The 15,425-nt window shown below is 41.3% G+C and overlaps 1 protein-coding gene across 1 annotated transcript in view; it reads left to right on the plus strand.

Moving 5' to 3' along the window:
• Positions 1-15,425, plus strand: part of SLC17A5 (solute carrier family 17 member 5) — a 55,166-nt gene that overhangs the window by 26,127 nt on the left and 13,614 nt on the right. Inside the window, exons 7-9 of the mRNA XM_064360916.1 lie at positions 3,980-4,138; positions 5,715-5,847; positions 8,416-8,563. Of these exons, the coding sequence (XP_064216986.1) occupies positions 3,980-4,138; positions 5,715-5,847; positions 8,416-8,563 (440 nt within the window). The remainder of the gene's footprint in view (positions 1-3,979; positions 4,139-5,714; positions 5,848-8,415; positions 8,564-15,425) is intronic.

The raw sequence follows: 15,425 nt of genomic DNA on the forward strand, positions 1-15,425 counted from the left end.
AGCAAGGTGTCAAGTAAAAAGTCCATAGAAAAAAGGCCAAAAGAAGGTTGGGCAATACTGGTTCTTCCTAATTTTTTTAATTTTTTAATTTTTCTTTTCTCTGGTTCTTCCTCTTTTCAAAATAACAGTAACTGTGAACCCTGAAGACAGAAACATAGATTGCTCTTGCTTTTGAGAAAAGCCATAGTCTTGGTGTAAAGGAAATATTTTAAAAAACCACAGTTTTGGTGTATAGGAAATGTAAATATCTGATGCCCTAGATCAGTGGTATCCAAGCTTTCTTGATCATGCAAGAATCAATAAATAGATGGGGGGCTCACAATCTGAATGTATGTATATTTATTCTCAAGTCATCTATATGTGCTATGATGCTTATGTATATCATAAAATATATACAGAAATAGACTTTTAAAGGATATATAGATGAAATAAACAGTATATACATAAAGTTTACATCTTAATAGAAAAAAACTTTGCTATAACTAAAAAATTACAAATAATTTGTTGTTTTTAATTTTTTGAGATGGAATCTCACTCTGTCACCCAGGCTGGAGTACAGTGGCAAGATCTTGGCTCACTGCAACTTCCATCTCCCAGGTTCATGCAATTCTCATCTCTCAGCCTCTCAAGTAGCTGGGATTACTGGTGCACATCACCACACCTGGATAATTCTTGTATTTTTAGTAGAAACAGGGTTTCACCATGTTGCCCAGGTTAGTCTTGAACTCCTGGCCTCAAGTGATCCTCCTTCCTTGGCCTCCCAAAGTGCTGGGATTACAGGCATGAGCCATTGCACCCAGCCATAATCTGTTAATATAATAATAATGTTTAATGGGAGCAATGTGTTCGACTATGTTATAGTTAATGATCTGTCATTATTTTGCTTGGTGAAGTAGCTGACAAAGGACTCATCAAGAAAAGTGGCAGCTTAGCCGGTCGCAGTGGCTCATGCCTGTAATCCCAGCATTTTGGGAGGCCAAGGCAGGCAGATCACGCAGTCAGGAAATAGAGACCATCCTAGCTAACACAGTGAAACCCCGTCTCTACTAAAAATACACAAATTAGCTGGGCAAAATGGCACATGCCTATAGTCCCAGATACTCGGGAGGATAAAGTAGGAGAATTGCTTTAACCTGGGAGGTGGAGGTTGCAATAAGCGGAGATCGCACCACTGCACTCCAACCTGGAAAAAAAAAAAAGAAGAAGAAAAGAAAAGAAAAGTGGTAGCTCTACTATGTCCTTAGTGTTTCTTCTGTTTAAATATTATTAAAATTCTCTTCTTCCATTAGACTATTGTCTAGTAGATCAGTCTCTTCTAATAACTGTTGCTCTGCAGGAATCTTTTGAAGACACTGTCAATTTTGTGAGGTTTGATTTAATTAAAACTAATAAAATCTACAAATGCAGTATATATATGTGTGCATATAATTATATATATATATAATTTTTTTCTTCTTTTTTTATCTTCACATGTCCTTGAATTATTATTATTATTTTTTTTTTTGAGACAGAGTCTCACTCTGTTGCCCAGGCTGGAGTGCAGTGACACAATCTCGGCTCACCAAAACCTTCGCTTCCTGGGTTCAAGCGATTCTCCTGCCTCAGCCTCCCTAGTAGCTGGGATTACAGGCATGTGCCATGACGCCCTGCTAATTTTTTTTTTGTATTTTTAGTAGAGACAGGGTTTCACCATGTTGGCCAGGGTGGTCTCAAACTCTTGACCTCAAGTAATCTGCCCACCTCAGCCTCCCAAAGTGCTGGGATTACAGGCGTGAGCCACCATCCCTGGCCCACAAATGCACTTTAAAAGGCACTTAAAATAAATGCACCTATGTTTGGGGCAGTGGCTCACACCTGCAATCCTAGTACTTTGGGAGGCAGAGGCGGGCAGATAACTTGAGGTCAGGAATTCGAAACCAGCCTGGCCAACATGGTAAAACCCCCTCTCTACTAAAATGCAAAAATTAGCCAGATGTGGTGGCATACCTGTAATCCCAGCTTCTTGGGAGGCTGAGGCAGGAGAATCTCTTGAATCCAGGAGGCAGAGGTTGCAGTGAGCTGAGATCGCACCACTGCTCTCAGCCTGGGCAACAGAGTGAGACTCCGTCTCAAAAAAAAAAAAATAGGCCAGGTACAGTGGCTCACACCTATAATCCAAATACTTTGGGAGGCCAAGGTGGGCAGATCACCTGAGGTCAGGAGTTCGAGACCAGCCTAAGCTAACATAGTGAAACCCTGTTTCTAATAAAAATACAAAAATTAGACAGGTATGGTGGTGCATGCCCATAGTCCCAGCTACTCAGGAGGCTAAGGCAGGAGAATACAGCTTGAACTCGGGAGGCAGAGGTTGCAGTGAGCTGAGATCATGCCACTGCACTCCAGCCTGGATGACAGAGCAAGACGGTGTCTCAACAAAATAATAATAATATAAAATAAATAAATATAGGCCAGGTGCAGTGGCTCACACCTGTAATCCCAGTACTTTGGGAAGCCAAGGCGGGCGGATCACGAGGTCAAGAGATCGAGACCAACCTGGCCAACATGGTGAAACCCCATCTCTACTAAAAATACAAAAAATTAGCTGGGCATGGTGGTGCACGCCTGTAGTCCCAAGGTCAAGAGATCGAGACCATCCTGGCCAACATGGTGAAACCCCATCTCTACTAAAAATACAAAAAATTAGCTGGCCATGGTGGTGCACGCCTGTAGTCTCAAGGTCAAGAGATCGAGACCATCCTGGCCAACATGGTGAAACCCCATCTCTACTAAAAATACAAAAAATTAGCTGGCCATGGTGGTGCACGCCTGTAGTCCCAGCTACTTGGGAGGCTGAGGTAGGAGAATTGCTTGAAACCAGGAGGTGGAGGTTGCAGTGAACCGAGGTCAGGCCACTGCACTCCAGCCTGGCGCCTGGTGACGGAGTGAGACTCTGTCTCAAATAAATAAATAAATAAATAAATAAACAAATATAAATAAATAAATGCACTTAAACTGTAATATGCTATAATACACGGAGGGCAAAAAAAACAAGTGAAGATGCCATTTTAACCCCTCTGAATTAGGGGACTCATACAATTTATAATCATCTGACATACTCCAGGACCAACATATTTATTAAATATTAATAGAGTGTAGTTTCTTATTTTTAGAATAAAAATGAGTAAAAATAGAAATATGTCTTTCCTCACCCCAGAAGATCATTTTGCATGCCCCCATGGTGCTTTTAGCCGGCTTTAAAGACCACTGCTCCATATGACTACAACAGAAAGCTTCTATTGCCTAGTTCTTATAAATCATTTCAATTGAATAAAGATTGGATAATTAAATATGAATTCTAACAGGACCTTCCTATCTCTTTCCTTTACCCTTATGTCAGCCTCTGAATTATTTGACTATGAAACTGTATTTTAGAAATCGAGAAATCAGGCTGGGTGCAGTGGCTCACACCTGTAATCCCAGCACTTTGGGAGGCTGAGGTGGGCAGATCACTGGAAGTCAGGAGTTCAAGACCAGCCTGACCACCATGGCAAAACCCCGTCTCTACTAAAAATACAAAAATTAGCTGGGCGTAGTGGCACATGCCTGTAATCCCAGCTGTTTAGAAGGCTGAGACAGGAGAATTACTTGAACCCAGGAGGCAGAGGTTGCAGTAAGCCAAGATTGTACCATTGCACTCCAGCCTGGGCAACAAGAGTGTAACTGTCTTAAAAAAAAAAAAAAAAAGAGAGAAATCAATGCTGCAGGTGACTTCTGACATTCATAAGCAATGTTTAGGGCTGACATTATAGCTCTACCATTACCTTTTTACTTTATCATGCATTTTGCTATTTAATATTTCCAAGGAGTTGATTTAAAAATTTAGAGTTTACTAATTAAGGTAATATTCTGTATGAATTCTGGATAGAGTTTTAGCTGATATGGTACAGCTCTAAGCATTAACATAGGTGTAGCTTATCCTAATTATTCCTGTTTTTTTCAGCTTTCTTCACAGAAGTCAGTGCCGTGGGTACCCATTTTAAAATCGCTGCCACTCTGGGCTATTGTAGTTGCACACTTTTCATACAACTGGACTTTTTATACTTTATTGACATTATTGCCTACTTATATGAAGGAGATCCTAAGGTTTAATGTTCAAGAGGTAAGAAAAAATAATCATCTGCTTCTTAGAATTTTTTTCTTTTTTATATATATTTTTTTCTTATATATAATTTTAAGACCATACACAGAATTGGTTTTCATCTATATAAAATTCAGTTATTTTTGCATCCTCCATTTTACTCTGCTGTCCTAAATTTTAGAGATGTCTCCTTTTGGCCTCCACAGTTGTTACTTCTTTTCTCAGTGTGTGCTAACTCTTGATTAAGGTATCTTTTGCCAGTTATTCCCTTTAGCAATGAAGATCTTAATAGTCTCTAGTAATATGCCAGGATATCAGTTGATACCAAATTCAAATGGTACCAGTATTCACTTCTAAAAGGGGTGGATTCATTGTGAGCAGCCTTATTTTTCCCAGGTTCTTTGTTAACAGAGCCTGATTATAATCTACCACATTTCAACTATAAAGTGGAGCTGATTTTTAAAAAAGAAAATAAATAATATACTACCACAGTGATTAATTGCATTCAACTGCACATTACAAGGTTAATTTGGTAATTATCATTTGGGGTAAAACTGAGACCCACAGGAAGATTAAGAATAGCAAATCCCGGTGCTCACGCCTATAATCCCAGCACTTTGGGAGGCTGAGGCAGGTGGATCATGAGGTCAAGAGATCGAGACCATCCTGGTCAACATGGTGAAACCCCGTCTCTATTAAAAATACAAAAATTAGCTGGGCATGGTGGCGCACGCCTGTGGTCCCAACTACTCAGGAGGCTGAGGCAGGTGAAATGCTTGAACCCAGGAGGCGGAGGTTGCGGTGAGCCGAGATCATGCCATGGCACTCCAGCCTGGGTAACAAGAACGAAACTCCGTCTCAAAAAAAGAAAAAAAGAATAACAAATTCAGCTGGACACAGTGGCTCACATGTATAATCCCAGCACTTTCAGAGGCCAACGTGGGCAGATCACTTGAGGTCAGGAGTTCGAGGCCAGCCTGGCCAAACATGGTGAAATGCCGTCTCTACTAAAAATATAAAAATTAGCCTGGCATGGTGGCAGGTGCTTGTAGTCCTCAATACTCAGGAGGCTGAGGCCGGTGAATCACTAGAACCCAGGAGGCAGAGGTTGTAGTGAGCCAACACTGTGCCACTGCACTCCAGCCTGGGCAACACAGTGAGACTGTCAAAAAAAAAAAGAATGATTCGTTAAGCTGTATGTTTGACTTAACGTGGTTTTCTGCATCTGCATTTTATTTTATAGTAAAAAAATTTTAAAATAAATAAGTGAGAATGGAAGACGAAAATGTTTAGTAGGGAGAATCCATAGATTAATAGGAAGGCTTGTCTTCTCCCACAACTGAAATCCCAAAGAAACAGTCAAGATTACCCGAAGCAGACAGGACTAGGGCAAGCCTTATTTCCTCTGAGACAGACTCTTAGGGACTGCCTTGGACGAATCCAATAATCCTTCTGAAAACCAGACTTATTTACTGTAATTATATAAAAAATTAACAACATATTGCTATGCATTTCCTTTGTTTTCAAGTGGTGGTTGTTGGCTGTGATGAATGTGTATGTTTTGTTTTTTCCTCCTATATCTTCTTATTCCTTCCAGAATGGGCTTTTATCTTCATTGCCTTATTTAGGCTCTTGGTTATGTATGATCCTGTCTGGTCAAGCTGCTGACAATTTAAGGGCAAAATGGAATTTTTCAACTTTATGTGTTCGCAGAATTTTTAGCCTTATAGGTAAGTGAAGCAAATCAGGTTTGGTTTTAGTTTACAGTTATTTACCATATTTATAGCTATTGGAGATAGGAAAACAAGGTGTGTTTCCCACTTTTAGACACAAGTTAACACAATACTCACTTTTACACACAGTTAACACAATACTCAACACAGAACACTTCACTCTGATCACCAAAATGTTTGTGGGGATTTCTCCCCAGACAGTCAGTCTGCAGCGCACGCCAGCTGGGTGTCCTATCATTCAATTCTGACGCTGTCCAGCTGGCAGTAGCATCAGATCCTACAGGTTGAGGGCTCAGTTCCACAAGACCACCCCCGTACTTCGGATGCCAACACAAGTCCCAGCTTGTGACGCCTGTTTCTGACTGACCAGCTATAATCAGGGTTCCCATGACTCTCTCATCAGGTTCAATTAATCTGCTAGAGCATCTCACAGAACTCAGAGAAACACTTTATTTATGTTTACCTGCTTATTATAAAGGGTATTACAAAAGATATAGACGAACAGCCAGATGGAAAAGCTGCATAGGGCAGCATATGTGGGACCAAATAGGGAGTTTTCATGCCCTCTCCTGGAACACCACCTCCAGGAACCCCCACGTCAAAAGTTCATCCCAACTCTGTCCTTTTTAGTTTTTATGGAGACTTCATTAAGTGGCCAAGATTGATTAAATCATTGGCCATTGGTGACTGACTCACCCTTCAGCCCCTCTCCTCTCTCTGGAGGTTGGGGGTGGTGCCAAAAGTCCCAGACCTCTAATCCAGCCACCATCCTGCAGCTGTATGGGGACCCCCAGCCACCAGTTGTCTCATTAGCATACAAAAGATACTGTTACCACTCCAGAGATTCCAAAAGTTTTAGGAGCTGCGTGCCAAAAACCAGGGCAGAGACCAAATGTATGTTTATTTTTTTAAAAAAATCTTTTAATAGAAATGAGGTCTTGCTATGTTGCCCAATCTGGTCTTGAATTCCTGGCCTCAAATGATCTTCCTGCCTCAGCATCTCAAAATGTTGGGATTACAGACATGAGCCACCGCATGGGCCATATTTCTTTCTTTCTTTTTTTTGAGACAGGGGCTCGCTCTTAGCCCAGGCTGGAAATCTTGGCTCAATGCAGCCTCAGCCTTCTCAGCTTCAGGTGATCCTCCCACCTCAGCCTCCTGAGTAGCTAGGACTGCAGGCATGTACCACCATGCCCAGCTAATTTTTGTATTTGTATTAAAGTCAGGGTTTCACCACGTTGTCCAGGCTGGTCTTTAACTCCTGAACTCAAGTGATCTGCCTGCCTTGGCCTCCCAAACTGCTGGGAATACAGGTGTGAGCCACCACACCCAGCCCCAGCCATTTTTTTTTTTTAACAGGACAGGGTCTCACTTTATTGCCCACATTGGCCTTGAACTCCTGACCTCAAGCAATTCTGCTGCTTCAGCCTCCAAAAGTGCTAGGATTACAGGTGTGAGCCACCACACCCAGCCCCAGCCATTTTTTTTTTTAATGGGAAAGGGTCTCACTTTATTGCCCACATTGGCCTTGAACTCCTGACCTCAAGCAATTCTGCTGTTTCAGCCTTCCAAAGTGCTAGGATTACAGGTGTGAGCCACCAACCCAGCTCCCCACCATATTTTTTTAATCACAATATCACAACAGTTTAAGACAAAATAAAAATGTTATTAGTCATTTATTTTGTTCATATAACAAAACCCTATGATACATTTAAGTGCATTTCTTCACATATGTTTCTTTTTGAATCATACATTTTGAGGTTTAAGATTCATAATATTCACCAGGCGCAGTGGCTCACACATGTAATTTTAGAACTTTGGGAGGCCAAGGTGGGCAGATCACAAGGTCAGGAGTTTGAGACCAGCCTAACCAACATGATGAAACCCCATCTTTACTAAAAATGCAAAAATTAGCCTGGCATGGTGGCAAGTGCCATCGTAGCTCACTGTAAGCTTGAACTTCTGGGCTTAAGCGATCCTCCCACCTTAGCCTCCTGAGCAACCAGGACTACAGGTGTGCACCACCATGCCTGGCGAATTTTGTTTTTAATATTTCATAGAGACAGGGTCTTGCTGTGTTGCCCAGGATGGCCTCAAACTCCTGGCCTCAAGTGATTCTCCCACCTCGGCCTCCCAAAGTGCTGAGATCACCTAGCCAAGATGGAGTATTTCTCTAATCTCATCCAACAGAGTTTATTATTTAGTTTATATTCTTTGGTTATATGTATTTTAAATCACATTCTGTGTCAGCTATTGCTTCTCTCTAGAAACATATTTTTAAGTTGTTCTCATCTTCCCTAACACCATGGAATTTTAGCTGAGTTTTAGTCACATGTAAATTTAATAACATTGCATAATAAGATTTTCCTTTTATAGTATATTAGTTGTGTTATACCCATGTTTTCCAGCAGGTTTTTTTTTTCCATGAAATTTGTTAGTCTTCTAGGCAGTATACTGTTTCTACAGTAGGTGGCAGCAATTTCAGATTTCAGATTTATACCATATTAAGGGAGAGCAAATATTAATGCTGGGGCTTTTTTCCCTTTTAAAACTTTTCGACTCCAGGAATGATTGGACCTGCCGTATTCTTGGTAGCTGCTGGCTTCATTGGCTGTGATTATTCTTTAGCCGTTGCTTTCCTAACTATATCAACAACACTGGGAGGCTTTTGCTCTTCTGGATTTAGCATCAACCATCTGGATATTGCTCCTTCGTGAGTACTAATATAAAGATTTGCTGTGATTTACTTTAAATTATTATTTTAAAAAATTATAAGTAGCGTAAAATTGGTTCAGCAGCCATCCAGCCAGAAGAAGGTGGTAAGCCACCCACTCCATTTAATGAATCTGAAAAGTAGCGCTAGGCACAGTGGCTCACGCCTATAATCCCAGCACTTTGGGAGGCTGAGGCGAGCGGATCACCTGAGGTCAGGAGTTCGAAACCAGCCTGACCAATATGGTGAAACCCTGTCTTTAAAAAGAAAGAAAGAAAGAAAGAAAAGTAGCTTAAGATTCATCAGGTTCCTGAAGTCTTGTCAGAATCTCTGGAATCTGATGAGGGCCTCCCACCCTGCTCTCTTGAACTGTCAATGAAAGAAAATTGGATCATCAGATAAAAATTAGAGCTACTGGTGCAATGGCTCACACCGGTAATCCCAGCACTTTGGGAGACTAAGGAGGGCGGATCACCTGAGGTCAGGAGTTCAAGACCAGCCTGGCCAACATGATGAAACCCTTTCTCTGCTAAAAATACAAAATTAGCCAGGCGGGGTGGCAGGCGACTGTAATCCCAGCTACTAGGGAGGATGAGACAGGAGAATCACTTGAACTTGGGAGGTGGAGGTTACAGTGAGCCATCGCACTCCAGCCTGGGCAACAAGAGTGAAAGTCCATCTCAAAAAAAAAAAAATTAGAGCTATTGTCAAGAGATGAAAATAAGTACTGAAGAAAAAAAATCAAAAAACAAATATCCATGATATCTACCTTATAAGATCATTGTGAGGATTAAACAGAGCACACACACAACCCTTTGCTCATAATGCAATAAATGTATTTGCATATAATGCAGCAAATGTAATTATTATTTTCTGGCTAACTTTGAGTAAGGTGTGGTGACCAGGGTCACAGATCAATCCAAGTAAAATATTAAAGTGATGATTGGTGTGCTTTCAGAAAAGAAAATGCTGATGACCAAAGAGCCACCACTGGGTCACTAGAGCCAAAATGACAAAACAGTCTAATTTCTCAACATCATTTTTAGCCTGATACAATAAAGAAAATATAGATTTGATATGTCAGGACTTCAGCCAGGTCTCCTATGATAGATACCCTTTGGACAAGGTAGAGAAACATGAATTGGATGTACAATTAGATAAATTTATCACTACTAAAGTTCAGTGTAATAGCATGCTGATTAATGGATCTAGTCATTTGAGAAACACTGTGCCAGGCACTGTACCAGATGTTGAAGACACAAACATGAAAGTAAAATGATTCCTGCGTGCATCTGTGTAAGCATAAGCTGGCCTGAAGGATGATGGGTCATGTCATAAAGTATATGCTGGACAGGCAGTAGGTGGGATCCTGTGCCTCAGCTTCAAGCATCAGGTGGGTGGTTGAACTCTACATTTTAAAGACCCAGGTCCAACCCTGAAATGTTATGAGTCTCATAAGTCAAAAAAGACATTTATCTAGATATCATATGAAGCTAAACAGTTTTAGCAACATAAATGATACCAGCAAATAGTTGTAGCAGTTAGGAGGATGGTAAGCAAGTGCCTTTATGCCTCAGGTAATGAGGGCGGCTGTACTCGCTCTCTGAGACACAACTATTCAAATGTAAGTAGGTCGGGCACAGGAGATGGCAGTAAGCAGAGAGCACTACTGCACTCCAGCCTGGGCTACAGAGCAAGACTCAGTCTCAAAAAAGAAAAGAAAAGAAGTTAATCTGATCAAAGTCAAAAAAATTTTTTTAATGATTTTTTTAAGATGAAGTTTCACTCTTGTTGCCCAGGCTAGAGTCCAGTGGTACAATCTCAGCTCACTGCAACCTCTGCCTCCCAGGTTCAAGCAATTCTCCTGCCTCAGCCTCCCCAGTAGCTGGGATTACAGGCATTAGCCACCACGCCTGGATTTTGCATTTTTAGTAGAGACAGGTTTTCTCCATGTTGGTCAGGCTGGTCTCAAACTCGTGACCTCAGGTGATCTCGGCCTCCCAAAGTGCTGGGATTACAAGGGTGAGCCACCACATCCAGCCCAAAGTCAAAATTATTAATCTCCGTGTGTGTGTGTGTGTGTGTGTGTGTGTGTGTGTGTGTATTTTTTTAAACCTTGCAGCTCTAGCTCAAAGGATAATTCCCTTATATTTTGATTCAGCCCTTCAGATCAGCTTTTTAGTTTTTCTTTTCCAACTGGAATTTCTTGGTTCAAAGCACACCAGTTTTTTCTAGTTCCCAGAGTCTTGGCTACCTATCTTGGGGGTTACATATCTTATGTTTTTCTTAGTTGCTTTTTGTCGTGGTAACAACTAAGTGCCCATTCAGTGTAACACTCTACTAGTTAGAACAGGAGCACTTGAGGACCATAAACAAGCATTCAACACCAGGGCTTGTGGTGAAAAATCAAGCATGAGAAAATTTATGTTTCCTATGGATTGGGTTCAGTGATTACTGTGTTTTTGTTTTTGTTTTTTAACAAGATAGCATTGTAGATTATAACATTATAATATTAAGTACTGATTTAGAATCAGACAAATTGGGTGACATTTTATTGTTTTTTCTTATCTATATAATGAAGATAATCTGTCTGGGTGCAGTGGCTCATGCCTGTAATCCCAAGACTTTGGAAGGCTAAGGTTGGGAGGATCTTTTGGGCCTAGCAGTTTGAGACCAGTGTGGGCAATATAGCAAGACCCTGTCTCTAAAAATATAAATAAAATTTTTTAATTAACACAATAAAATGGGCCGGGCATGGTGGCTCATGCCTGTAATCCCAGCAATTTGGGAGCCTGAGGCGGGCAGATCACGAGGTCAGGAGTTCAAGACCAGCCTGACCAACGTTGTGAAACCTGGTCTCTACTAAAAATACAAAAAAAATTAGCCAGGCGTGGTGGCATGCGCCTGTAATCCCAGCTACTCAGGAGGCTGAGGCAGGAGAATTGCTTGAACCTGGGATGCAAAGGTTGCAGTAAGCCGAGATCACACCACTGCGCTCCAGCCTGGGCAACAGAGCGAGACTTGTCTCAAATAAATAAATAAATAAACATAATCCTACCTCATGGGGTTGGTTTTATGATTCAAATGATATAATATGATATATATAAAACCCTTATAAACATGTCTAAGGTTTTCTAATAAATAGATACAAGGTTTTCCAATTAATAATATTCCTATTAACATATAAATGTGAACTTGGATTTTCTAGGCCTTCCCTTCTATAGACTGAAATAGAGATTTCATTTTATTTACTTATTATTTTTTGAGACAGGGTCTCACTCTGTCACCCAGGCTGGAGTGCAGTGGCAAGATCACCACTCACTGTAGTCTCAAGCAATCCTCCTGCAGTCCTCTGGCCTCAGACTCCTGAGTGGTGGGTCTACAGCATGAGCCACCACACCCAGCTAATTTTTTTGGTGTTTTTTAAATTTTCTGTAGAGACAGGGTTTCACCATGTTGCCCAGGCTGGTCTCAAACTTCTGGGCTCAAGCAATTCTCCCACCTCAACCTCCCAAAATGCTGGGATTATAGGCATGAGCCATGGCGCCTGGCCCCAAAATAGAGATTTTCTTTTTCTTTTTTTTTTTTTTTTTTGAGACAGAGTTTTGCTCTTGTTTCTCAGGCTGGAGTGCAATGGCATGGTCTCGGCTCACTGCAACCTCCACCTCCCGGGTTCAAGCGATTCTCCTACCTCAGCCTCCCCAGTAGCTGGGACTTTACAGGCGTGTGCCACTATGCCTGGCTAACTTTTTTATATTTTTAGTAGGGATGGGGTTTCACCATGTTGGTCAGGCTGGTCTCGAACTCCTGACCTCAGGTGATCCACCCGCCTCGGCCTCCCAAAGTGCTGGGATTACAGGCGTGAGCCACTGCACCCAGCCTCAAAATAGAGATTTTCTATGGTAATTTTGTTGCTCGAATCATAGGAATTGGATAGATTTTCAGCTATTAATTCCAATAGTACTCTAACAGCATGGAATCCAGACTGAGTCCATACAACTTGTTTTATTCCAAGTAGTCATCAATCTTTCATGGCCAAGTGAAATATAAGTACCTGAATGAATTTCTTGGTGCTGACATTTAGAATTTCACGGCATTCGTCTGCACTTAATATCTGTCACTGGAAATGCTGGCAGCATTGCAGTTGGTTCCTCTTACTGCCAAGGTGTTAATGGTTTAAAAAGAAAAAAAAGGCAGGCTCTGCCAAGCTTGGTTAATTTAAGATACACTCCCTAAAGGGGATAAGCTAAAAAGATCTGTGCCTCGTGGTTTTGTTATAGTGCTGTGTATGCAAGAGTTTTGAACATAAAAATTTGTGATCTTTATATATAACTGAATTAGTTAAGCAGAATTTTTTATTTAGACACCTTTCCATCCAAAATGGGGAGGAGTTTCAGATAAGTAGTCTACAACTGAGGATCCAAAATTCTAATAGAAATTGGGTTATTCTACATTAAGACAGTATGAATTAATAAAATATCAAGCTGCTTTAATTTTGACTGGAATTGTATTTTATAATACTACTAATTATCTCACAAAACATTTAAAGCTCTATTTGGACTTTATATATGTCTAAGTGATTTTTATGAAAAAGTAATAAATGCCATTTAGTTGCTTAACTAAGTTTTTTTTTAACTGAACTCCTCTACCACCTTTAAGGTTTTTTACCAAAAATATTAAATCTAAATCTAATGAACCCTCTAGGATCTAGAGTCTAGCCACTATCAGTATACAGGAAATACAGGAGGTATAAGATTATGTGAAATGATACCTGAGAGATACCATCTTCAAAGTCCAGAATTCATGACTATATATAGGACAAACATCCTAGTAAAAATACAGCAGTTTTAGGCCAGGCACAGTGGCTCATGCATGTAATCCCAGCACTTTGGGAGGCCGAGGCAGGCAGATCACCTGAGGTCAGGAGTTCGAGACCAGCCTGACCAACATGGTAAAACCCCGTCTCTACTAAAAATACAAAATTTGCCAGGCATAATGGCACATGCCTGTAATCCAAGCTGCTAGGGAGGCTGAGGCAGGAAAATCGCTTGAACTCAGGAGGTGGAGGTTGCAGTGAGCTGAGATCACACCATTGCACTCCAGCCTGGGCAACAACAGTGAAACTACATCTCAAAAAAAAAAAAAGAGAGACAGCAATTTTAAAAATAAATTATCAGGCCAAGTGTGGAGGCTTACACCTGTAATCCCAGCACTTGGAGAGGCCAAGGTGGGTGGATCACCTGAGGTCAGGAGTTCGAGACCAGCCTGACCAACATGGCGAAACCCCATCTCTATTAAAAAATATATATCTACAAAAAATTAGCTGGGCTAATACAGGCACCTGCAATCCAGCTACTTGGGAGGCTGAGACAGGAGAATTGCATGAACTCGGGAGGTGGAGGTTGCAGTGAGGCAAGATTGTGCCACTGCACTCTGCCTGGGCGACAGAGCGAGACTCTATCTCAATCAATCAATGGCTGGGCACAGTGATGCACACCTGTAATCCCAGCACTTTGGGAGGCCAAGATGGGTGGATCACTTGGGATCAGGAGTTCAAGTCCAGCCTGGCCAACATGGTGAAACCTTGTCTTGACTAAAATTACAAAAATTAGCTGGGTGTGGTGGCGGGTGCCTGTAGTCGCAGCTACTTGGGAGGCTGAGGCAGGAGAATCACTTGAACCCAGGAGGCAGAGGTTGCAATGAGCCAAGATCATGCCACTGCACTCCAGCCTTGGTGACAGAGTGAGACCCTGTCTCAAAAAAAAAATTATTAATACACACAACAGTTTGGAATAATAGTAACCCTAGCATGTAATCCAAAATGTTACATTCTGTATTATTCTGTTCATATAAAATTCCTGAGCAGGAATTGTCACTCTTTGGAGCAGTGTGCAGAGGAGTTCTAGTCTGTATGGAAAAATCTCCAGTGGTCTGTGCAGTCAAAGCCCCATGGTTCAGTGCATAGGGACTAGATTAGTGTGAGTCACATGATACCTCTCTTTAGTCAGCATATATTGAATGAGCACAGGTGTTGTACTGGGCACTGAATATAATGAAGGGAAATAAAACATGCTTCTTCAATGAGATTATGGAGTCAGAATTAGCGAACTTGAATTAGAGGACTTATATCTTAAAACACATGATACTAGCTTTAAGGACAATAAAGATTCTGAGAGGACAGCTTCAGTATGAGCTGATCAAGACAGACAGCTTCATGGAAGAAGCACCAAACAAGTGGTTAGGATGGAAGGTGAGTGGAATTCAGGCAGCAGGTATAGTGTTAGTAAAGATAAGTAGCAGAAATGAACATGACAGATGTGAGCAGCTGGAGCTGTCTGGATCTGAAGGAGTGATTTTACAGTGCTAGGAAATAAGGCTGTGTAGATGGACCAAGTCCAGGCCACTGCAAATCAGGCAGAAGATTGCAGTCTTCTGCAGGTAAGAGTTAAACCATTCTAGTAGGTTTTTTGGTAGAGAGGGGTGACCTGACTATTCGGATGAAGGCTTATACAGTTTGAGAGGTAGTTCAACCACATGGAAAATGTCCTTAAAAATGTGTATACCAATAGGTTCTATTTCTTGATCAGATGCTAGTGATGTGGTTGTGTTCACTTTGTGAAAATTCAGCAAGTTGTACACCGATGGTTTATACACTTTTCCATATGTATTTTACACTCAAATGAATTGTTTTAGTATATCTGATAGAGTGTGAGGGAGCTCACAGTTGACATGTTATATGTATACATCTGTGAACCAATGGATAATAAGGGAAATAATAGGCCAGGCATGGTGGCTCACGCCTGTAATCCCAGCACTTTGGGAGGCCGAGGTGGGCAGATCACCTGAGGCCAGGAGTTCAAGA

The sequence above is a fragment of the Aotus nancymaae genome, unplaced genomic scaffold (assembly GCF_030222135.1).
Source record: "Aotus nancymaae isolate 86718 unplaced genomic scaffold, 86718_ANA_hifiasm-v0.15.2.pri h1tg000040l, whole genome shotgun sequence".
Taxonomy (NCBI): domain Eukaryota; kingdom Metazoa; phylum Chordata; class Mammalia; order Primates; family Aotidae; genus Aotus; species Aotus nancymaae.